The following is a 24786-nucleotide window of genomic DNA, read 5'->3' on the forward strand; positions in this document are numbered from 1 at the left end:
TCATCCAGGCTCCCCCATCATAGGGTCATTTTTTTGGCATTAGGTATTGGTAGATTCTACACACATACCAATTACACTGTGTCCTCTGGAGCAAGGACATCTGAGAATTATTATTCAATGTGGGTTTTACGATCTAAAGGGACAATTTGAATGGTGAATAAACGTTTATTGAGTAAAAATATCAAATTGGAATATTTGTCCCTATTAGCAGTCGATGCTGAAAAGATTTAAGTGTTGTAATATAGGAAATTCCTGTTGATATTGACGAAATATGTCAAAAATAGTCGGTGTAAGTGAAGCCTAAGCTATAACCAACATGTCCATTTTGTATGGGGTTCATTCATCAGAATTTGATGATGTATGGCTTGTTGGTAAGATGAGGATGGTCAATGCAGCTGTTGTTTTGTTGTTGTTTTTTTTATTGTATTTTTCTATTGATGCTATTCTGCATGTTTTTTAGAGTCTGCTTCATAATGATCATACCTGTAGCTGAAGTAATAATATGCTCAGAATGTTCAGTTTGGCAAGCTAATTAGGAAAGGCTTAATAGTAAGAAGTCGTCCTTTCATAGTTTGATACTGTACATTTATATAACATTTATAGATAAACAATGATTTTCTTACGATCAGGTTCTAGGTATCAATTCCTTTAATTCATTATGATATAGATATATCTTTCTAGTAATCCTTTCCTGGTAAACCTCTACCATACATAAGTCTGTAAATGTAAATGTTAATGCTCAGCTGTTATATAAGCTTAGCCCCGGCTATATGTTATGCCCCTAAGATCCTCTTTGCTACATTTATAAATGGAGACAAAAGATAAAAGTGTTACTAGTATGCAACTGACAGGACGCTATTTATAGTTGAGGATCTGTTCATGATATATATATCAACTTCAGGAAGTCCTTTGAAGATATAAGCCATACATGTAGCTACAGATCTCTACAATTTATCAAACAATAGTAAATGTGTGCTACTATAGCCAGTGTTGCTAATGACTTGGCTTGCTGCCGTCTTTGTTATGCCATGCATGGCTATCCCTGACTAGTAACATGACAAATGGAAGAGACAACATAAGGGGGATGACCCTCTACACCCCGCTGACTACAGGGGCACAGGTCCTGAGGCTTACAGCAGCTGTGTTAACTGTCTGACAGAGATACCTGGAGCAGCATAGTTTGAAAGACACCTAAACATTTTCTAATCTAAGCAACTGCAAGGGTATCACGTATCTTCTTATACATGGAGGTTCCCCTGAAATGTTTTACTTTAATATGACTTTCGTCTTGTTCTGATCACACAACACCAGCGGCACTGGTCACTTTAGTTTGATTTGGGAAAGATATTACTTAGAATTGTTTTATGTAGAACTCACATTCTCTGGCAGATCTCTTTGTTTCCACTGTCTTTACCTCTGGCTCATATTGGGAACATCTGCCTATGTTCTAATTATCTCTAGCCATCTTACATTTATGTATACATTTTGTGATCCGTTGCGTGTGTGTCTATTTTAGCTAGCAAAAGTTCTCACGCTGTACTCTTGTGGAACAGGTTTGGTGGGTTTGTGGATAACAGCATGGAGACTTAACTTGACGGTTGTATGTTAAAAGCACTCCACACATAGGCATTCAACATGACATTGAAAGGTTTTGAATGTGCTGGCATCTATCTACCCTTTGCAACAAAGGGTATTCATTAAAAATTGAAAAGTGTCTGTGCTATACCCTTGGTGGTTTGGATTAGGATGTGTGTATAACAGGAGAGGGTCCGTGGACAGACAGGCTTTACATGTAGTTTTGTTGGGGGTGAGTATTAGTCTCTGGGAGCCACCTCAGGTGTGTGATGACATGTATAGAGAAGCTGTTGTGCACTGAGGTGTATCTTAGCCCCTCAAAGTAGAAGAAAACACTCAAAGTCAACATTGAAAACCAGACAGAGCTCGGAAAATGCAAACCTTTGTTAAGGCAGCACAACAATGGTCAAACGTTTTATGATATGATCTTTCCCAAAATGTAGTTATCATTTCTTCCGTTGTTCCTAAAGCGTTCCTGTATATAAATGTCCATTACTAATAAGTTAGTAAGATAAAATAGAAGCATTTTTTTTCAAATACAGTACCCTCAACTGTACAATCTGAAAGTCTTGTTTTCACTTGAGTAAAATGCCATCAGAGAGCATAGCACATATCTGTAAAGATATGCCTGTGTTAGCCTGTATCCATGGTTTCGCTTGCATCTGTATGGATACAATTGTCAACCATTGGAACAAGTTCATGTTTTGGCAACGTATGAATCATTTACGCGTGCCAGTTTCAATGGGACGTCTTCGTGCCTCTTGCGCAGACAATTACCGTATCAAAAAGCCGTAGGGATTTCACGTGGATGGAAACGTGATGGAAATGAATAAGTCATGTTTCTATAAGTTGTGTTTCTATAGAAAGCAAGCCAGCCATGATTGTGGGGTTGTCACCGGGCCTGGAATTTCAGCCAGGTTGTTTATGCTTGGGCCAGGCACAAGTGCAACATTCTAAAGGCAGTAAAGCCACAGATAAAGTGCTTATCTCTGCATTCCTGTTCCTTATGTAATATTTATTCATGTGTGAAGGGTGACGCCATGTACACTGTCTGATGTAATCGTAGCTTAGGAATGGAGCTCCTGTGCTGGTATTTTTGTGTCCCTAACATTCAGTATAACAAGGATGTTGCCATATTTCTTAAACCCCTGTCACACATTAGACGAGCTTCCACCATATTTGTTGATAGCCAGAAGGTCGCCAAATTACAAAATTCCCTGAGACTCGAGCATATTATTCACCTGAAAAGCTATCCTATCACACTGTACACAGGGCTCAGCCGATCTCTAAAAAGGTGCAATATTCAAGAGAACGGCAGGCATGTTACTGCCAAAAATATCGTTTAGAGCTCGCAGACTCGTCAGCCAATTGTTTTTCCTGCTGTGCGACAAGGCCATATTTCAGTACCCAATCCCAATTCTTATTACAACGTCAAGACAACATGTTTGTTCCAAGTCAGAACTCTGCATTTTAGGTATTCTACAAACAGTTCATACCACCATGAAATAGTACAACATTTATTCAACCTTCTCCCCACTGCCTAACCCGTAACTTATACAAATGGAGGCAGATAAAGGTTAACCTGTCACAGTTCAGCGGGCCTTCTGTCTTTCCACCTACTGTTACAGTTACGATGTGTGTTGTTTGAAATTGAAATAGTAACCTTTGTTTGCATTGGAATTTCCAGTAATATTTCAGTGTAATGTCAAATATTGCTATGAGTATGAGCGTAGTATTGACATTCTCTGGCTGAAAATGAGCAAACTGCACATGGTACTTTAGTTGTAACACTTAACCATCACTATTGCTGTAAATTCTTTTTGAAAACTTTACTGTCCCATACTGTACAAAAAGCGTGCTCTACGCTGGTATTTTATTGAAAGTAAAATCAACACATAAGGAAATAAACAATTGTTGAAGCTCACTCTGACTTTTGGTATAACTGTAAGCAGATACGGGTACTAAGACGTGCCACTTTGCCCACAAAAGTAGGCTTGGGTATTTTCCAAGCAGAGCTTTTCGATGGGGGGACTAGTAGTAGTGGCCAGGATTTTTAACACTGCCCTTCCTCTGCTTGGAGAATAGGCCCGGGAACGCCCGTATTTTGTTGTGTTGTCATGACGAGAAATCATTTACGGATTACACTGCTGCATCAGCGGCTACCATCCTGAAGCCAAGAAGATGGGATAATGAGGAGTAACTTTGATTCATCCTGGCAGGGCCGACCTTGGCCATTGTCAGATAAAAGGTCAAAGGGTATAGAGGGATTTCTGGCCTTATAGGGACAGAGCTATCCTGTCAGGTGCAATGTGCTCGTGTCGTTGAAGATGCACTCCAGTTTGGACGGGAATGAGGAGGCAGTATGGGCATGTTCTGTGGGTTAGTAGTCATGGTTTTGATGCTGTGGGCACGTCGTTGTGAAACCTGCACTCGTGTCTGTTTTGCAGCTGCATATGCTCTGTACCTGGGGCGACCTCTTTCCACAGTTGTGGAAAATGTTGGAAACATGAAAGGGTTCCCTACAATGATGACAGTGATAAACATAAGAATCAGCACAGGCATGAACATTGTAAATCATAATGTGATATAATGTATAACTAATGTAATGCATAATTGTTCTTCTGTTTTGTATAGACGGGGAATTTCGCGAGGAAGCCAGGTGATCTCACACCATCCTCTGCCGGAGAAGCCGGAGGATGACCTCCCGAATGACTACATCCGGACCGTACACGAGGCGATACGGCAGTACAATGTCGAGCCGTCTGTCGAGAGCAGCAGCGGGCGGTCATCGCCGACCATCGACCAGAGCATGTTCTCTGCGTCGAACGGATGGACGACAGAAACAGGGTCGGAGAGCGTGTACTCGTTCGGCGAGGATGTAAGTATGGATTCGATTAGATTTAGAATTGCTACGGTACAATACACGTGGGACACAGGCAGCTATTGCTGATGTTGTGACCCACACGTAAAACAGTACAGAACATGTAGCAAAACATATATTACACAGGCTACAAGTCACAAGCAAAGCAATAGATACAATCTGAAAAAGCAGCATGATAATACGCTGTAACTATCAGTCCATGGACTTACTTGTCCATTAGGTTGTGATTAGATTGTTAGGTTGCAATTGGGGCTGCACCCGTCTTTTGGAAGGGACGTAAGATGGGGGTCCTGTGTTCCAGCAGGTGCTTCGAACACGTTAAAGAGGGGAAGGGGTAGCAAACCCTTCCTGTAAAATTGTACCCTGCAACAAAACAGCAAGGAAACTTGCTGACCTACATTGTATGTGCCACTAGGCAGTACAAGGTCAAGGGTGTAAACAACAGCACTATATCATCATTTTACCCATCCTAAAAATTAATTTACACAAATGTCAAACCACCCTTTGATTGATCGTCACTGGTGCACACCTTTTTTGGAAAACACCTTTTTGAGCAGGCTTGGGTCAGTGACCCCTGTGCATAATTCATAGCCTTGCGTTCTTCAGAAATGACTAAAGCTCTTAATGTTGAATGAAGCTGCACTTATGGATTATAACCCTGTTTTGAAGCACACTATAATTTAAGCGAGTCTCTCACTGAAGCTGAGCACGTTGGCAGGCTTGCTGTGTCCTAAATTGAATTTGTGTTATCCTTGACTTTATAATGTGAATATCATGCAAAACGTACAAGTATGACCAAAAGACAACAAAATGCACAAAGCGTAAAAACATTCGTTTTTTATCAATGAAATTTGTTGAGTGCCCTATCAAATCGCTCAGTTGCAGCGAGGTCGCCAACGTGCTTCACGTCCAGTGAGATACCTGCATTAATCATTCTCATGGCTTTCTCCAAGGGAAGAGTTCACAATATCCAAGAAGATGTGTTGTTTTGTCTCCTTTGCATGTCTTTTACATTGTACACATTTTACACTGCATCATCACACATCTGCGTCTAGTTATCATGATCTGCAGATATATGAAGAAATTTCTAGTTGTACCAGGTCAAAATTCATGATCAAAAACACCACCACTGAGATACATGGGTGAGACGAAGATTTGGTTAAATGAGTCTGTTTTATCTCATTTGGAAAGATTAACAAATACTGGAAAGTATAATTGCCAGGAAAGGTTTAAGTTACATGTACTTTCAAATTGACTTAATGTGGAAGTTAGTAGTCTTTTGAGGAAATGTTGATGGTGATTACTTGGGCAATCATTATCTTTGTACCTCATTTGGGACTATTTTCTGCTCTTGATCAATATAATTAGGTCCTGTACATGGCAGACTTGCCTTTAACTCAGTAAATGCACGTTGGACAAGGGAAATTATACATAATCCATAGCTTTCAGTCATCTGAGAACTGAATTGGTTTCAGCCCGAAAAAATTCAACATGTCACATAATGTGCAATATTTGACAAGAGAAGTACTATTAAATCAAATGGCTGATACCAGATACGACGAAGTATAAAATCCATCCTGAGTAGAATACAACACAACTAGGTGCTAGAAGTATAACAGTTGTAGAACGCTGCTAGTATGAATGAAAACTGTTCAATTGAAATGCTATCACCCTCAACCAATGCTCTGAAAAAAACAAATGTTTGAATTATAATTTACCCATGTTATAGTTAGGGGAGGGCTGTATTGACCAGTAAGAGATAGGTAGAATAGAATAGGTTTGTACATGTAATGTGTTTGTTTATATAAGCCCTGGCAACAGCATACAGGCCCAAAATGCCCACTTGTAACCTGCAATTTTCAGAAATTGTAGATTGTCCAGTCCTAAGAGGGTTAAAAGTTAAAACAACTAGCCAGATGGACTTTCCCAAAACACAAGCAAGTAACCATGATGTAGGACAGAGCAACAACACAAGCTAATAAAGGTTGTTGTCACAACAAGTGTAAACAGTATACACTATTAACACTTAGTCTTATACAAGAATCTATGGTATCTATGGGGCAGTCATCCCCTAGCCAAATCTTCCACACAAATTTCCAAAGGCAGTTCATCTGTTGACATGTCACGCATGTTTACAAAACACCACAACATGGCACCTACATTGTTGTCTGTAACCAGTAAATAGTTTGGGTGGGGCTTATGCCATGCTTGCTGAATTAATTTCAGTCCAAGCAAAATGAAAACCAACTAATTTTTGGCAAAGCTTCAGGAGTAAGCCTAATAGAGTATGCTAGTACAGTTTTGGTTCTCTCTTTACCATGATGTCTTTATCTAGTGACATTTGACTTAATTAGATTCGGACTTTCCAGACTGTCTGTCTGTCAAATTTAAAGTGACTTGATTCAGATCTGTTTTCTATTTTATGATCTTGCATATACAAACTCTAAGGGACATCCCTATAGCTTAACTGATAGCAGCCTCACAGTTGAGCTCCTGGTTCCAAGTAGTTGGTAACTGGGAGACCCCAGTTCAATCCTGGGTCAAGCACCTTGGTTGGGGCTGCATTAGTCTTTAAGAGGGGACGTAAAATGGGGGTCCGGTGCTCGGGGAGGTTAAAGGGGAAGGGCTAGCAACCCCTCCCTGTAAAAAATATACCCTGCTACTGAAACAGCAAGGAAACTTGCTGCCCTGTGTGCCATTAGGCACTACAAGGGTCTAAACAAATGATATAAACTCTTGTCCTCTGTGTTCTTGCAGGATTTTGACAGGCAGGCCTCTCAGAAGGTGCGCTACATGTTCAAGGAAATCGACGACATGCTGTACGAAGGCAGGCAGAAGGGAAACCAGCAGATCTATAACGAGTGCAAGGAGTGGGTCAACATGTTTCCTCACCTCAGGTAAGAAATCAGTGACGACCAGGGATCGCCTTAAAGAATGGAACAGTGGCGCTCCGCAATCCTGTTCTAATCCCAGCTCCATCCCGTTGATTTTCAAAGTTAGGGTACCAGAATTTATTCCAACGTTTCCCTAGCCAAGCCTGTAATTTTGCTCAAAATTCAAGATTTCTTTAATTGTAGACAAGATGCAAACCTGAAGTTTCAGGAAATGAAAAGACAGAATGCTCTCCTCTTGACAGGTGAAGCCCCCCTCACAACATATATCCTGTGCTTGGCACCCTCCCCCCATCCTGCTCTATATTTCTGGGGAGAGCCTTGAATCACTCTTAAGTTAGCTTCTCAGTGTCCTATCATTGGTAGTTCTTTCAACTGAGGGTTAGCCTTCAAAGCCCCTTTCACCTATAATACCTTTGGCAAGGCTTTGACAAAACCAATTGTCAGACTCATACTACAATGTCTGGATTAAAGTACTCACTGTAACTTAAAACCTTTCAAAATGCAAAAAGTGTCGCAAGTTTTTGCCAAAGTTTTGTGCGTACTTTATTTGAGGTTATTGCTCAGACAAATGGGAAAAGGGCCTCAGCCAGGGACCTACTGAAAAGAATATTTATTTTTAATTGGTTTACCATATATTCATCACCACAGTGCTATTTGATAAAGTGGGTTTAAGGATTGTATTGTAGCATTGAAATGTTAAGTATGTGGTTACTTCTTTAAGAAAGTTGTCATAGCAAAGTGGTCTCTTCCTTGCCACTCCATGATGACTGAAAATTAGCAATGCCAAACTTAAGCATCATGATAGTATCTTTAGTGTCTACATGTTTTGTTTCAATGGTCGTGATGGGGGAAAGTGTATTCTGACTGCATACATGTATTTGTATCCCAGAATATGTGGTGCTCAGTTGTTGGAGCCTCAGGACCAGGGATTCCGGCACATCCCGAGTGAAGCCACAGCGCGTCCTTCCACAGGCACTGTCGTCACCGACATGGCAGACATGGACGACCTGCAAGGGTAAGTTCAAGTCCCCATACACCGTACATATAGAATACAAGACAGGGTACAGTATTCCGTATCACCCGAGATACCAGCGATCCGACCCGTGGAAGGGCTGGGACCGAGGGTGATGCAGAATACTCCGTGTTGTATTTTGTTTATGTCATGCCCACCTGAGAAAACACATTTCAATGCGAAATGCGCCAGAAGTTGAGTAAAGTTGGTGTCCTCGAACAAAAAATTGAAACAGCCGCACATTCCAACGACTGAATTTTCAATAGCAGCGCACTCGGCGCACTCGAAATGCCTTCTAAATATTCTATGGAAGCCCATGTGATAAAAGTAGAACCCCGTGTGGTACGGAAAATTATCACACGATGTGGAACACCCGTATCGAACATTTTCGCGGTCCAGGTATGACATAAATGGTGCATATGGCAGAGCCCATCTCCATTCCTATAGCCCTAGGGCCACACCACTTTTGTTCAATCAAGAGGGGCTAGTTCACTGGTAGCCATGTGTGTGTTCAACTTCCATACTCTTTCGCAAGTGCTGACTCGGCTGGAGATCGAGCTTACAACTTATTTCATAAAAGGAGTGTAATTGACTTGAATAGCTTTCTTTGCCTTTCCTGCTGTACAAAGTTGATTTTATGGATAGAATTATAAAATCCACGCGGGCATGGTTTCCATGGCAGGAAAATTACTGTTATATACTGACAACATTTATCTACGATGATAACACACTTTGATGCGCTCCAAGCCTTTCATTTATTATTAATCACAAATGCAATGCTATGAAATTAGTGCCCGAGGCACGGGGATCATCAAAGAGACTTTTTAATTCTGTATCTTAGTAACCACCACAACAGTAAGCATGGCTCTGTAATGAGCTTTTTCTAAGCCCCATTGTAAAACAGTCTCAGTGTGCCATTGCTTTTTGTCAAGGGTATTGCAAACATCTGAAGGACACAAAAGGCGTTTCGAAATTAATTTTTTCATAGTGCAGAAGATTTACAATCCTATCCACTCAACATTTTTACGTATCATTGTTAATAAATGTGGTAAGAATGTCTTGAATGAACGAGTGGGTTAAAAAGGGCAAATTTATATCCCTAAGCTGCCCATACAAATTTTAGGTCAATCTTAAATGACCTTTGATGTCAGATTCTCTCGAAAGCATTGGTTTCCTGCATTAGATACCTGAAGTCTTAATAAACATTCTGCTAACTATTTTTTCCTGTTTCTGTCATCATTGAAGATAGCAAGCTTAGTTGGTCAAATTGTTAGGGTATAGGTACAGGTTTGGAACGAAACCTCTGTACTTGAAACTAACCCTCTGTACCGGTACCTGATGGTACCATTATATGATGCAAGAATTGTTATCTCCATGAAAAATGGAGATATAGTTTTGGGTGTGTCTGTCTGTGTGTGTGTGTGTATGTTTGTGTGTTTGTGTTCCTGCACTACTGTAGTCAGCATAACTCAAGAACCTCTTGATGGATTACAATGATATTTGGTATGTGGGCAGGTGTTATGAAGCCGAAAGTCAAGGTTGATTTTGGGCCCCCTGGTATGTGACCTTGGTACTGCAGCAGAACTTCAGTTTTTGTATCTTTTGACCTGGACGTGCTATGGTCTTGTTCTAACGTTTTTGTCTTTCTGCAGGATTGCTGTCCAGGGCACGCACCTTGACATCCTGTCGCCCCCTGAAGCAGCCCTCCGCAGTAACTCGCCAAACTCCCCGTTCTCTTATCTAGAAGAGGAAATATTTGAGTGTGACGGATATGTAGAAGAATATTTAGCCTACGATACAAGTAATAAACAAGTGTAAGTATACATTCCTTCACAAGGTTTGGTCTGGAATGAATTTGCATTTATAGAAGAAGCTTGTAGAGAAAGCTGATTTTTACTACACCTTTGGTGATCTTATAGCATATGTCGCATTTCTGTAAACTAGTAGTAGTAACAAAGATCCTTCTGTTCCTGAACCTCTACAGAGATGAGGATGCTAGGACAGATTATAAACTACGTTACACGCTAAGTCGGAGAAAAAGATTAGGACTCCCGCCGATCACGCCCAACGCGTCATTCCGGGATAACTTGGGAGCGGAGATCTTCGCCATGATTTGGTCAGAGGTTAACTCGTGGATAAGACATTCGCTAAAGGTTCAAGTGGACCAAGCTTTGCAAGGTGAGATGTTGCACAGAATTCTGTAGGTTGTTTTCAGTACAACATCATTTCTATGCTAGGTCTTACATTAGCTTCCCTAAGGCGCCATGGTAGTACCCAAACTGTAATTTACTTGTATTTGAGTTATCAAAGAGTAGACATGTATTTGACAAATCCTGAAGCTCCAAGTTACAAGAGCACTACATACATACAAGTAAGGAAAACAGCAGTCATCATTTTCAGATCCTTTTGCACCAACAGAAAATGAAAGGAATTATGAAAAAATACCCTGTATCAGGACAGTTATCAATACTCATTCCTTATGAAGTTTAAGTCACCGTCCGCACATATCAGCAGAATCCAAGGGAAAGAGCTTTTTGTTAAAGTATGTGTCTAGGTAGTTGCTGGTCTCATTTTGTTTTGTGTCTTCTCGCAGAGGAGGCCGATAAACAGCTTGCAGAGATGGACTTTGATGACGTGGAGTCGCCCCTCCCACTGCGGGATCTGCCACCACCTTCTCGAGAAGGCTTCAGTGGCTTCAGGCCTTCCATGGTTGGTTCACATGCCTTACTTTTACACCACCATTACCGTTAGCAGGAAAATTCATCTGAGTTGGTAAATTACATTAGGCCATGTTGATTTGATTATATGGATGACATCTGAGTGTACATCGATTTTCATCCATTTCCAAAGTCATACAGTACAGATAAAACCAAACAAACAAGATAGATGCACTATGAATAGAATACTACAAGGTGGCAGCAAATACTTAAATGAATTTTATAACATGACGTCGTTCATCAGTCATTTCATTTATTTATTTATACAGGGAAAAGTACACTCAGACAACAAGCCTGTTTTTCAGGTATCCCTGATTCTAAAATCTAAGAAAAACACATCTAGCACTATCCCCACACAACCCCTCTCCCCCAATTTCGGATACTCTGTCTATGAATCCTAGCTAAAAGCCTTTCAAGGCATCTACTAAAAAACACATCTAGTCTTGTGTTAACTGTGATGTTTGTCTCTATGCAGGGTCGTTACCCCAGCACCTTGGCCGCATCGTCCTTCATGGACTACAACGCGCTGAATGGAGTCATGACCATCACCACCAAGCCTATCCTGGAGAGGGCAAATACTTCCTTCCAGTAAGTTTCTCATTAAGCAAATTCACTTGAGCTCATCAAGGCGCAGGCTATCAGCTAGCAGGGCGTCTTCTAAACGCTGACGCCCTAGACTAAGAAAACAAAGAAATTAGATGCCCTCCTTTTCCATATAGCTCATTGGGGAAGTCTGATCCCCACACACACCCTCTCCCCCAACTTCGGATACTCTGTCTATGAATCCTAGCTAAAAGCCTGTCAAGGCATCTGCTGCCATTTTGGTATATCATATGCTGTTGGTGAAGCATAGCCCAAGAGGTTTAAACATTGGCAGGGTGTCAGACGGGGCCAGGTAGGGGTCCAGCCTGAAAGTGCCAAAAAAACACCCCGGGAACTTCCCGGCGGGGCCCCCTTTTTCAATTGGGACTGAAGCATTAGTATGGGGAAGGCAGGTACCTGGTAGTTTGTTGCTCGACTGACTGACCCATGTCCAACTCTTTCCCAGGGAGCGCAGCGATGACTCGCCAGTGCGCGCCGGCTCCTCCATGATGATGGCAAGCGGAATACGGGGCCGGCCGCCGAGTACGAGATACGGGTACAGGCAGCCTTCCGCGCGGGGCAGAGTGGCCAGACTGGCGCCCATCCCGAACTACGACAGGTCGCGTACACCGGCGTTGGACGCAGACGTGGGCATCAGGGGGACAAGACTGTAAGTGTTGTTTATTGTTCATTGGTCTGGCTGTTCAAGACACACAGCCAGGGCCGCCCAACTAGTCTGTGGCTGTTACAAAGGGCTAGCCCTGCTGATAAAGACAAATACAATGGACCGCATAACGAGCTATAACAATATTCAAAATACATGTACATATTAAAAACTATCGTATATAAATGATTTTTTAAAAATAACGTCTATGATGGTATCTGTATGGGGAGGTCAGGGTCAGTACGTACACATGTATGGGTCGTCTATGTAAGTGTTCTGAATTCAGGGCTGTCTCCAGGACCCATTCCTCCGTTCCGGAAAGGAAATTTGCTTGTCCTGACAGAAAAAAATCCCCTCGTCCGTCCTGGCGGTTTTCTAACAGCAGATGTTGGTCTCCATTGCAGACAACCAGACAGTCGGTTGTCGTCCCCGCCCCACGTGCTGTCACCGCAGCTGACGAGCACCTACCGGATCGTCCACAAGCACCTGCCACCGCTCTCCCACCCGCAGGAGGCCTTCGAGAGCAGCTCCCCACACGCCTCCGCCAAGGTCAGTGTCGTCAGTATAGAATACAGCGCAGCGTATTCCGTATTGCCCCAGGTGCCGGATCCGGCCGTGGATAGAATCTGACCCCTGAGAGAGCTGGGAACAAGAGGGATCTCTCTCTCTCTATCCAATTTAACGTCTTTTATTCCCTGTCACATGGGGGTTGGACGTGCTTGCACATTAATGGGGGAGCCCCAGAACTCCTCATCAACTGCAAGTCTTTTTTGCAATGGGAGTTTTTTACAGCTTGATGCCCTTCATAATGCCAACCCAGACCCTACTGAAGGCCAGGGCTCGAAATAGTGGGTGCATGTGCACCTGTGTGCACCCAAAATTAGAGCTGTGCACCTAATTTTTGACTGTGGGTGCACCAGTGCACCTAGATATTTTTGTAAGCTATAGGATAGAGGCTCTATTGTACACTAAGTATACAGAATAGTCTTGAAATGTAAGTATCAGAAATAGCAATATAAACTTTTGTTGTACGTTATTTGATGTATCACTTGTTTTAAATCTTAAGGTTAGCTGTAGAATTACAGATTGAAGTTCTTAAGAGCGTTAAACTTTGTAATCATGTTTTGCTGACATTCAACTTTATTCTATGTGGTGCACCCAAAATTCTTTCTGTGCACCTAATTTTTTGGGTTGGGTGCACCAGTGCACCTATTTCCAAAAATGAATTTCGAGCCCTGGAAGGGCTTAGGACATGGGAAATATGTGTTAAGTGCCTTTCCCAAGGGCACAATGGGTGCATGTCCGGACATGTCTGGGTGCACCAGAACTGAACCTGGGTCTCATTGGTTCATAGACGGATTCTCTGCCACTATGCCACACAGACGCCACCTGGGATGCGGAATACAACGTATTGTGTTTTATTTGTGTCATATCCACTTGAAAAAACACACATTTCCATTCAAAATCCACCAGAAGTTGAGAGACTTTTGTGTCCCCAAACAAAACAAAATTGTAACAACATCGGTTCCAACAACTCTGGTATTCAAATGTTTGCCAGTGGCGCAACAGGCTCAAGAGCATTTGAATCATTCGATGGAACCCAGCAATACAGTAAAATACTGGAAAACCGTTGAAAATCTGTTGGAGGAATTGAATTGCAAACAGGCGTGCAGACATGTTGGAATAAAGCAACAGAGCGAGAGCACCTCCTGTTGGATTTTGTTGGTACTGCAGTCAAGATACCTTGTAAGCAATGGATGCAACTAATACAGAGAAGACTAGATTTGTTGACATTCTGTTTTACATTACAGGCGAAAAAGGGTCTGGGATCCCGAGCATCCAGTGCCGTCATAGATGAAAACGGGAGAAGAACATCTAAAATGATCCAGTTCAGCCCAGAATCTCGGCCCAACACAACACACACATTCAGGGTGAGCAATTATAGAATCTTAAAAAGTAGCCCCCCCCCCCCAGGGGTGTCCCTGTGGTGTAGTGGTCTGCGCTTTCTGCCTCTCACCACATCTGGTTCAAATTACTTGGACCAGAAGGCCCGGGTTCAAGCCCCGGGTTAGGGCACTTCTGGACAAGAGGCGCACTGAGTCATACCAAAGACTTTATAAAAAATGGTACATACTTCTGAAACAGTATGGAAGTTAAACACACTTCACTGCCAGTGGACTAGCCCCCTGCTACAGTGATTGCACCACAAGTGTGGCCCAGGGCTATGAAACGGAGATGGGCACCGCCCTATACATCAATAATGGTGTGGGAGGATTTTAACTAAAAAGTAGCCCCAGCAGCTCATAGGATGGTTGTATGATAGTTTTCTATGATAGTGTACTACTATTTACTCTAATATAGCAGAATGGAGTACGAAAAGTACACAATGTATTCTTGTGAGCTACAAACCACTTACAGTAAATACTTTTAAATACACAGGAAAAATATGTATAAAAGAACTAGTTGGGAACAGACCATACTCTACCACAGTCATGTTCTTGATACCTTAGTTGAGGTTCTTCCTAACATTTACCTTGTTTGTTTACAGGCGGACACCCCATTTGGTGCTCTTCGGCGCTCTTCTACCCCGATGGGGACAAATAATAACTTCAGAACCAGTGGGTCAGCTTTAGGTGAGCACCGTTATGTTGACTTTCAGAAGACACTAGGTATTAGGGAAATCTGCATGCCTTGTATTTCTACTGTTGATAGCATACAGTAAAATAGTGTAATTGCTTTGCAAAAACATTTCTAAACGTTTAATGCCATGTGTTGTGTTTCCAACCACTAGAAAGCTAAGGATAACTAAAAGTAGATTGAAGTCAGGGCTGTCTCCAGCTTTAATCTTTTTTTCTACACTCATTGTTTTGGAGCCCATGTTGTTCATTTTTGTTGTTAAATCTGTCATTTTAAGTTCAAGAAAATTCAGTTTCATCGATTTCTTAAAGTCCAGATTTTTGGGACAGAAGGGTGAAATTTTTGTCCGTCCTAACAAGCAAATTTCTGTCCCGGGACGGGTCCTGAAGACAACCCTGATTTAAATAAAATTCAAACTCCACAGTGAATGTTTGCGAACGAATCTGTTGGATGAATCGAATTGCAAACAGGTGTGCAGGTACGTTGAAATAAAGCGACAACCCTGATTTAAATAAGACTCAAACTCCACAGTGAGTGGTTGTGAACGAATCTGTTGGATGAATCGAATTGCAAACAGGTGTGCAGATATGTTGGAATAAAGCGACAACCCTGATTTACATAAAACTCAAACTCCTCCTCTGTTGCCGCACAGGGAACCCAGTCATCCCGGGGGTGGTGGGGTACGGCATCACCAGCTCAGCATCCCAAATGGACCCACACGTCAATCATCCTGTGGAGATGGAGGACGAGGAAGAGTGGGGCAACAGTGAGAACTTCCAGATCCCCAGAACATCCTCATGGGGTGAGTAGCTGGTCTTGCAGGGCTCGAAATAGTTTTCTGCCTCGCAACCGCAAACCGCATGGCGGTTGCATGGCATTGTGCCAGGCCTCAGATGTCCTTCCTTCCGTCCACCCTTCCTTTTCGTACAAGCTGCAAACAAGCTGCACCTCGGGCGCTTCATGCTACGCCATGCAGACGATCGCATTTCGCCATGCTCATGGCTGACTATAGATAGTAGGTAAATGTGTATGTGCAGACTGCTGATAATCCGATTCCTGTCGGAATTTGTTACCCTGCAAATTTAAGTGAAGTAGCGTTACACAACCTCCTGCAACTTTCTGCAAAGTATTTTCGACTGGAACTGAGCTGTTTTTTTTTGTTTTTTTTTACTTTTTCCTTCGCAGGTCACTCGGGGTTGAACCCAAGCAACAACCCGTATGCACGCGGGCGGGGCAAGCTGGGCAGTCTGGTCAGATAGCCTCGGTGGTGCCGCTGCAGCTCCCACTTCTTCTCACTGTCAAGTGCCAAGTCCTGTATCATAGCAATACTGCCATTTTCAACAGGGGCAACATGGGGGTCACCAGTGCAGCATGCGCTGTGGTCCAGTTACTTCATATCCCCTACAACACCCCACGTACTTCTAGTTTTATCGACAGTTTTGTTATATTCCGTTTGACATGTTAATCATTCCATGATTCAGGTACTGAGGTTCCCTTGTAAACAAGGACACCTTTCATTACAACCAAACAGAAGTGTTTGACACAAGCAAAAATAGACTGTATCCGTATCCCAGGTCTACAGCATTTCATCTGGCAAGCATGTTGTTTAGAGGAGAGGCTGTAATAGTGTTGCCTCTGTTGTCTGAAAATGTACTGCTAAAATGACTCAATGGACCATATTTACCAGGCTTTTTATGTTGCCCATTCATTTGACTTTTGTTAAATGTGTCTTAGACTTTCGTAGAAGAGAATGTTTCCATTTCATTCAGTTCATCGTTTTAAGTCTTCACTTCTTCCTGAGAGATTCATCTCCCCCCGTCACACAGCAGATAAAGCAATTGGCCGACGAGTCTGCAAGCTCTAAATGACGTTTTCGGCAGTAATACACCTGGTGTTCTCTTAATCATCACAAGATTTCATAGATCGACAGATGATCGCAGGTCCATGAGCCCCATCAAATGTGATGGGGTAGATTTTCAGGTGAAAAATACAGTTGAGTCTCTGGTGATTTTTAGATTCGGTGACCTTTCAACAAATGCAGGCCAAAGCTTGTCAACTGTGTGACAGTGGCATAAGTAAGTTCCTTCATCTACATTCTTAAGTAATCTTTACCATGTTTGGTTTCTAAGTTTCCTTCGTTGCTTGCCCGCTTGAGTGGCCGTTAGTGCATGTAGTGGTGTTGTAAATGCGTTCTTCTCATGTTGTGCTGTCGGGAATGCATCAGAGCCGTCTGACACAAATGGTTCCTGCTATCTTTACGGGTATTCTCCAACTGCCACTAGAATTGGACTAGGTCTCATAGCATCTGTCTCGTTACATTTCTTTACAATCCACTGGCAGCTATCCTCATTATTGTGTGTGGGATTCGATAATTGAAGCACAATACACATTGTGAACTAGTTGTGGTGGATTAGTAAAAAATATTGATTGCATGACTTTATGTACTGTGCAGTTCAATGTTAGTATGTTAAAACTTCTCAATGTATGAAAAAAAACTCCCATGCTCTAGATATACATTCATATAACCAAAAAAATTGTTGTATTGTTTGACACATTCTAGAGCTTATTGAAAGAATTAAGTACAGTATGGCAAAAAGCAGTTGTTACTTTGCCACAAGCCACTCAAAAATTTCCAAAGGTCCCAACTTGTGGGGAAAAAAAACACTTCTTAGCAGCGTCCCGGCCAGACAGTAACACAAAATACCTCGTTGAAATTTGGGAAAGGACAAGTTTTGTTCATGTTTTCATCCTACTGTCTTCTGTTGACCTATTGCATACAGGTTATACTTTATGTTTACTTAGTTGTACTGTCTTAGTGGTGCTTTTTTGACGTTGGACATTTCAACCTTGTCTATAGGCATGTCTTGAAAACTGTTGTCTTTGAAGTTGAACTTGTACAGATGTATCATAGATGTTATCGCTTTCAGATACCTAAGTGTATACAATTATTTGTACATAGCTGTGATTATATATACATTTACACTGCCTTGGTAATACATCAAAGGCAAACTCTTGCGATATGTATCTGAAAGAAAAAAATTCTTAACACTCCTAGATTTTGTGTACTATATACTGTACTTAGCAAATTAACAAAAATGTTGTGGTTTATAACTCAGGAAAGCAGATGCAAGAATGAACTTCGTAATTTGTCATAGATGATCAAGATTTCTTGTCAACAAAAGTTCCTGCTTTGAGATACTGCAGTTCATTCTCCAGTCTGCTTCTGTGATTCCCTCTAACCAAATGTGCAAGTCAGCAAGTTGTGAAACTGTGCAATTTATGATCTTATTGCTGATCTGACAGTGGTCGATGATAGAACAAATTTTTAAAAAGTCATGGAAACTTGTAAAATAACAAATGCTTCACAATATTGCATGGAATTATCTCAGACAAGTCAGTACCTTTCTCCAAGATGATATATTATTTACCCAACAACTCTGTCACATGATTGTCTTCTAAAAGTTTGTATGGAAATTTGGAGCATATCGTTATGTTTTACCAGCAGAATTGGCTATTTTTAAGATCGACTTGTATACCTAAAATTATACCTTTCTCATCAACTTATATTACCTTCTACTGAATAATTTGAAAGGTCAAAATGAGTGTATGGAAAAAAAAGTACTACCATAAAATGGTAAATTTACAAAGCATGATGTCCATTCTTAAATCTTGAATAAGTACCAACAATTTGTGTTGGTATCCTTCAGGTTTGAAGTTGTTGGTTGTAGTGATGTACCTTACACCCTTCAAGCCGTCAGATATTTATGTGACTACTTACCATGTGTATAGAGTATTTTCTTACTGCTAGATTTGGAATTAAAACTTATATCCAGATGCAAATGGTGGTGTTTTTGAGGTCATTCCTTTTTTAGAGTATGTTTGTTGGTTTGTTTAGACCCTTGTAGCCACTAGAAGCTAGTGGCACATACATGTAGGGCAGCAGGTTTCCTTGCTGTTTTATTAGCAGGGTATAGTTTTACAGTGGCGCTGTAAACACCTCTCAAGATCAACCAAGATACCCACATATAACACACTGGTCCTATCCGTCCTCTTGTACGGCGGTGAGACATGGACCCTTACACAGGCACTAGCACACAAACTAGATGACTTCGACTCTCAGTGCTTGAGAAAGATGGGCGGCATCCGGTGGGATGATTTGATTTCCAACGAAACAGTCCGTCGCAGAACTAACCAATTGCCGGTTAGTTTTAAAATCGCCAAGTAACAGATGATCTTCCTGGGTCACGGTTCCTACTCAGGACGTCATCAAACTGATCTCATCGGAACCCAACCCGGCATGGAAACGCCAAAGAGGTCGCCCTAAACGAAGATGGGAAGACCAGATATTCAACAAACTCCAAGGGCTGGGGATCACCAGAACCGACTGGAGGGTCTACGCCCGCCGAGAGTAGACAAACCAGGCGTGACCTTGCTACACAAGTCTGTAGCTGCTATGCATCAGTTCCTGATGCTCGCAAATGATTGACTGATAGTTTTACAGGGAGGGGTTGCTAGCCTTTCCCCTTTATGAGGGCCATTATTGAACCTCCTCGAACACTGGACCCCTATTTGACGTACGTCCCTTCCCAAAAATGGATGCAGCCCCAAATGAAATCCAGGATTGAATAGGGGTCTCCCAGTTAGTTACTAATTGGAACCAGAAGATGAACTGTGAGGCTGCTACCAGTTGAGCTACCTTGAGGGATATCCCTCTTTTTCAGAGTACTTAATTATAATCTTATTCACCAAGATTTGATTTGGTGATATCGGGTAGTCAGAGACTCTGAATGCACCAATTTAAATTCATGGTTTCCAGATTTGCAAGACATTGATGTGGTGGATGGGCAAAATAGAAATAAAAAGGAAACATGCAACCTATGATAGACATAGTTGTAACTGAAATAGCCACAAAGTTAACATACCAGGCTCAGTAGCATTTCTATTCTACCAATAACTTTTGATTAATAGAAAACAGCCTCACAGCGGCAAGGACTTTCTTCAACTGCTGGTGCCAAAATACAAGTATTTGCAACTTAAATACAACGGCTTACTTTACGTAATGTTTCAACTAAATCAATTCTGCACAGAAAAGTTATCAACTTTTCACTTTATCAATAAACATTTATTTGTTAGGTATTCACATCCAAGATGGTAACAGTTACCTGTGATCTTTTGATAAAGCAAATCTGAGAACGAGGTGAATGAATTGGTGTGGCCTTACTGACCATACCCCAGTGATGTCAGTTAAGCTCTCGCAGCATTCGTTCAAATAAAAACTTTAGAATCCGTCATTTTTGGAAACTTAGGAGACGTAATTTTTTCCCATAGTTTTGGATATTAGTCCCATTCTATTTGGTGACACTGCCTGTCCTTTCGCATTGGCGCTGTCCATGGTAGAACAATGATGACCATCGTCCAACGGTGATATCCTTGGTGCTGAACAGCTATCAGGTACAGGCTTAGGGTGCCAACATAGACGTTATCCCCTTACTCAGCTACTAACATACGCTGAGATAAGCAGATGGATGCATTAGATATATTGAAGGACATAATGTCATGCTAGAATGGTCTCGGAGCCAATTGGTGTCGTAATTTATCATCCTTTGGGAAGTCGACCCATTAGCTACGGCCCGCGTGGCGCGTTGGATACACCCGATCCCTCGATCTCGGAAGTTAAGCAACGCGCGGTCCGGACAGTGCTTGGATGGGGGACCAACCAAGGACGTCCGGATTGCTGTAGCCTCACGAAGCTTTCCACGAAATCGTCTTCCGGGAGGGACGTAAAACGGGGGTCCCGTGCTCGAGGAGGTGCCTCGAACACGTTAAACAGCCTCATTACCCTACACATTGGGTACCTGCCTGTGGCACTGGCTGCAAATACACCTGATATTATTATTACGGGTTTGCGGAAAAAGCTGGGCTGTCTACCTGGCCTGGCTAGCTGGCCTGTCTACCTGGCCTGTCTACCACGTCAGGCTAGCAACCCAGAAACTCAGAAACTCAGAAACCCCCATTCATATCCCCACAAATTGTGAGGCCCCAGTGCAGTCGCGCCCCCTAGCGGAACGTTTCCAAAGCACACCCGTTACGCTGGGCGCGGCACAGCACACGCCGATCGTCATTCGAAACTGCGATTTTCGTCCCCTCTTCTTAATTCCTACAAAGTTTACATGAATTGCTTCATCGTCTGAAAACGAACAGGTTGTTCCCATCTCATGATTCTATCGCCCTTTGTTTATGTTATCCAAAGGAACTCTCGAGAAATGCATTTAGCGAAGTCACAGACGTCGCTGATCGCCATCTTACTTCACGTGACCATGTTCTTCAAGCTTACTTCACTGGAGGGCGCTGTTTCAGAGTAGAGTAGAGTTGCCTCTGAATACTAGTACATCGTTGTTGACAGGTTGTATCAATATCTAACTTGGAGCCACCATTTTACGTCTCTTCCGGCTCCAGCGTAGACACCCTTCCCTAACCGGTGTCTCCCAGTTTACAGGGGCATCCCGGAATTGAGTATCAAACCCAACTTGTGTGAATCTCAATGCGTAAGTTGTGGGACAGGGTGAAGTTGCGAACACAACGATACTAACAGTTTAGATAAACAAAGAAACCATGTGTCTTACGGTCGGACGGGTGTAGGCGGGACGCGGACCGGAATATGTAACGTTCATACCACGTGGTACCCTGGAATCCAGAGCATTTATACCGAGCGACCTTCACCGGCCCGCGCCCGGAGCTTCCTCGGGACCTACCCTCCCCCTGGCCCGACAACGTACCCCGCCCCACTTCCCGCTAGCCAACACAAGATCCGCTCTGGTATTATACCGGTATTACCGGCTGCGGATCTTGTTTGGTTAGCGGTAAGTGGGGCGGGGTAGATCTTCGGGGGAGCGGAAGGATAGGCCCCGAGGAAGCTCCGGGCGTGGGCCGGTACATATGCCCTGGATTCCAGGGTAACCACGTGGCTGTCGGCGGACGTTGACAGACTAAAAATTCATACATTTCCGGTTCATGTTTACCGTCTGCTTTGAAACAAGGCTATCTAAACAAACTATCTTAACACAAATACTCAAATAGGTATCTTAACACGCACGTTTTAATAAACAAGAAGGTTAAGTTTTTGGAAAATAAACATGCCTTGCAACGATTATGGTGTATCTATGGTATATCTTTTTATTAATAAATTGATATTTGATACAATGTTACACTATAATACGTTCTGTTTCTAACCTCTTTATTTTTTCTTGAAATAAGGTGAATGCAGAGTTGTTGAACCTACAAGCACGACAAAACAATGTCTGGACGCTGAGATGACAATGACCTTCATCCTTGATCCTTGATACGGCCGTATCTGTCCTGCCCTGTCCAGAAAGTGGCCACGATCGGTGTATATTTCACAGTGTGCTGATTACACGGAACATAACGTAAACGGACAGTGAACAGGCCTAGGGTTCCTTGTTTTACCTAATACATAGACGAAATCTTTATTGACACGACAAAAGTACAGCGACTTTCGTATGGTCTTCTACAACTATACATGCAAAACAAGGAACAATGGTATACAAAATGATTAATCAGCTACGGCCGCGTGGCGCGTTGGATACACCCGATCCCTCGATCTCGGCGCGGTCCGGACAGTGCTTGGATGGGGGACCAACCAAGGACGTCCGGATTGCTGTAGCCTCACGAAGCTTTCCACGAAATCGTCTTCCGGGAGGGACGTAAAACGGGGGTCCCGTGCTCGAGGAGGTGCCTCGAACACGTTAAACAGCCTCATTACCCTACACATTGGGTACCTGCCTGTGGCACTGGCTGCAAATACACCTGATATTATTATTATTATTATTATTAACCTCAGTACATGTATATGGATACTTCACTACTAGGGGGGGGGTCGAATGCAGAGTTGATGTATGTAAGTCTGCTTACACTTTCATGTCCATTTCATACCAGTCTCAGGCACGAGTGCCATTTTTATTATCACCTTCTGCCACAAGGTGATAATAAACATGGCACTCGTGCCTGAAACGGACGTGTCTGTCTGTGCGTGCGTGCGTGCGTGCAACTTTGCTGTGATGGAGATATAATCCGTCGTGTTGGTTGACAGATGGTTCAGGCGCCGGCGACAACATTCCCATGTCTTCAAATTATACGGGTAATCATTTACAGGGGCAAAGAGTAGACTGTTGTATACTGCCAGTCTGTACCTACCTGGCATGTGGTAACTTGGCGCCACTATAATCCCAAGTACGTAGAAACCTGACCCCAACCCTGTGCGTTTATTTCATAACAGCTTGTGGGCCGGTTGAACGAATAAACAAAAAAGATGGGAGACTTTCGTCAGAAGTAGACCAGAATGACAATGAGAGACGTACGTCAGAAGTTGACAAAATTGACGATATCTTTCTAGCATGTACCATGTTTTGACAGTCCGACGTATCCACGTTATCATAAGTAGCGCAGGCATTAAAAGCCTGGAGTTTTCGTTCAGAATTCAAAGTCAAATTAAACCAAACAGGAAAGATATTTGCTGTGATAATCACTAACAATATTGCAAAGACCGCAAGGGAAGATTGTGCCCCGATTTCTTTTCAGCAAACTGCAGGAGACTTATACGGTATTTGTGTACGGCAAATTACGAAATTGCTCCATGCAACAGATGAGAACACACAGAGCGCAAAGGTAATAGTTAGGCCATGTGAGACCTGGGTCACAGTGTCAGCTAACTGCCAGGGGGGGTAGGGAGGGTTCATTATTTGATTCACATGAGGACATTGTTATCTTACAGCCACACAAGAACAAAAGTATCAAACTGAATCAAATCTTTAAAGACTAACAGGCACAAATTCAAGCAATCGTTACAATGAAATGGAAAGTCAAGTTTATAAACAGTTGGGAAACTGGGAATCAGAATCACATTTTTTAGATTTTTGAAAAGAACACACATAATGCTCTCAACTCAAACAGTTCCAGTACTACTGTACAATGAAAAGGAAAGGAACATTTTAGTAACTCACAGTTAAAAAATCCCAGTTTAAAATCTGTATGTAATATTTTGAGACCACGGGGATGAATTGTAAAAGAGAAACTTCGTGGTAGTGGCCGGGTTCTGAAAACAGATAGGACATGTACGAAGCTTGTTTACAGGTCATTCTGCTTCAATATAATACTTTTTATCTTTTTTATAATACTAGTATGATGTGCTGAAAACAATATCTTTGATTCATATATATTGATAGAAAGAGAATCTTCGGGGATGTGGCCATGTTCTAAAACAGTTAGGCCATGGCTGAGGCCTTTCTATGCGAAAATAGTGAAGCTCCCCCACTCGGGGCTTCCAGACTCCCTCGGCTTCGCCTCGGGAGTCTAGAAAGCCCCTTGTGGGAGAAGCTTCCCTATTTTCGCATAGAAAGGCCTCAGCCATGGCCTAACTATAACAAAGCATACAGGTTTGCGGGTCTGCGTTATAATGCTGGATATTGGCGCAGACGTTATAGAGGAACTTCTTGCTTCGTAACTATGGGATTGATTTCAGTTCAGTGACAAGAAGGCGGGGCCTCGCCCAGGCTTTCTGGCGTGGTGACCGGGGGGTGACCTGGTGCACATCCTGGGACAGCTGTCCTGGGACGTCCCCGACGGACGTACTAATTGGAACAACATACGGCCTGCAGTTCACAGCGCCGCTAGGGGGCGCGACTGCACTGGGGCCTCACAATTTGTGGGGATATGAATGGGGGTTTCTGAGTTTCTGAGTTTTGGGGTTGCTAGCCTGACGTGGTAGACAGGCCAGGTAGACAGGCCAGCTAGCCAGGCCAGGTAGACAG

At 42.7% G+C, this 24786-nt stretch overlaps 1 protein-coding gene across 4 annotated transcripts in view; it reads left to right on the forward strand.

The window, feature by feature from the left end:
* LOC136448187 (protein FAM149A-like) overlaps positions 1-18802 on the forward strand; it is a 39223-nt gene extending 20421 nt beyond the window's left edge. For 3 of the 4 annotated variants that reach the window (XM_066447388.1, XM_066447386.1, XM_066447387.1), the window contains exons 2-14: positions 4210-4453; positions 7214-7353; positions 8240-8365; positions 10015-10176; positions 10347-10540; positions 10956-11071; positions 11555-11667; positions 12128-12331; positions 12730-12874; positions 14137-14256; positions 14874-14958; positions 15615-15764; positions 16148-18802. In XM_066447388.1, coding sequence (XP_066303485.1) covers positions 4210-4453; positions 7214-7353; positions 8240-8365; positions 10015-10176; positions 10347-10540; positions 10956-11071; positions 11555-11667; positions 12128-12331; positions 12730-12874; positions 14137-14256; positions 14874-14958; positions 15615-15764; positions 16148-16221 — 1873 coding nt within the window. In that variant the 3' untranslated portion in view covers positions 16222-18802. Of the gene's footprint in view, positions 1-3849; positions 3955-4209; positions 4454-7213; positions 7354-8239; positions 8366-10014; positions 10177-10346; positions 10541-10955; positions 11072-11554; positions 11668-12127; positions 12332-12729; positions 12875-14136; positions 14257-14873; positions 14959-15614; positions 15765-16147 lie in introns of those variants that run through there. The other variant, XM_066447389.1, reaches the window with a different exon arrangement.
* The last annotated feature ends 5984 nt before the right edge of the window (positions 18803-24786 follow it).

This window comes from Branchiostoma lanceolatum, chromosome 14, assembly GCF_035083965.1.
Source record: "Branchiostoma lanceolatum isolate klBraLanc5 chromosome 14, klBraLanc5.hap2, whole genome shotgun sequence".
Classification (NCBI taxonomy): Eukaryota; Metazoa; Chordata; class Leptocardii; order Amphioxiformes; family Branchiostomatidae; genus Branchiostoma; species Branchiostoma lanceolatum.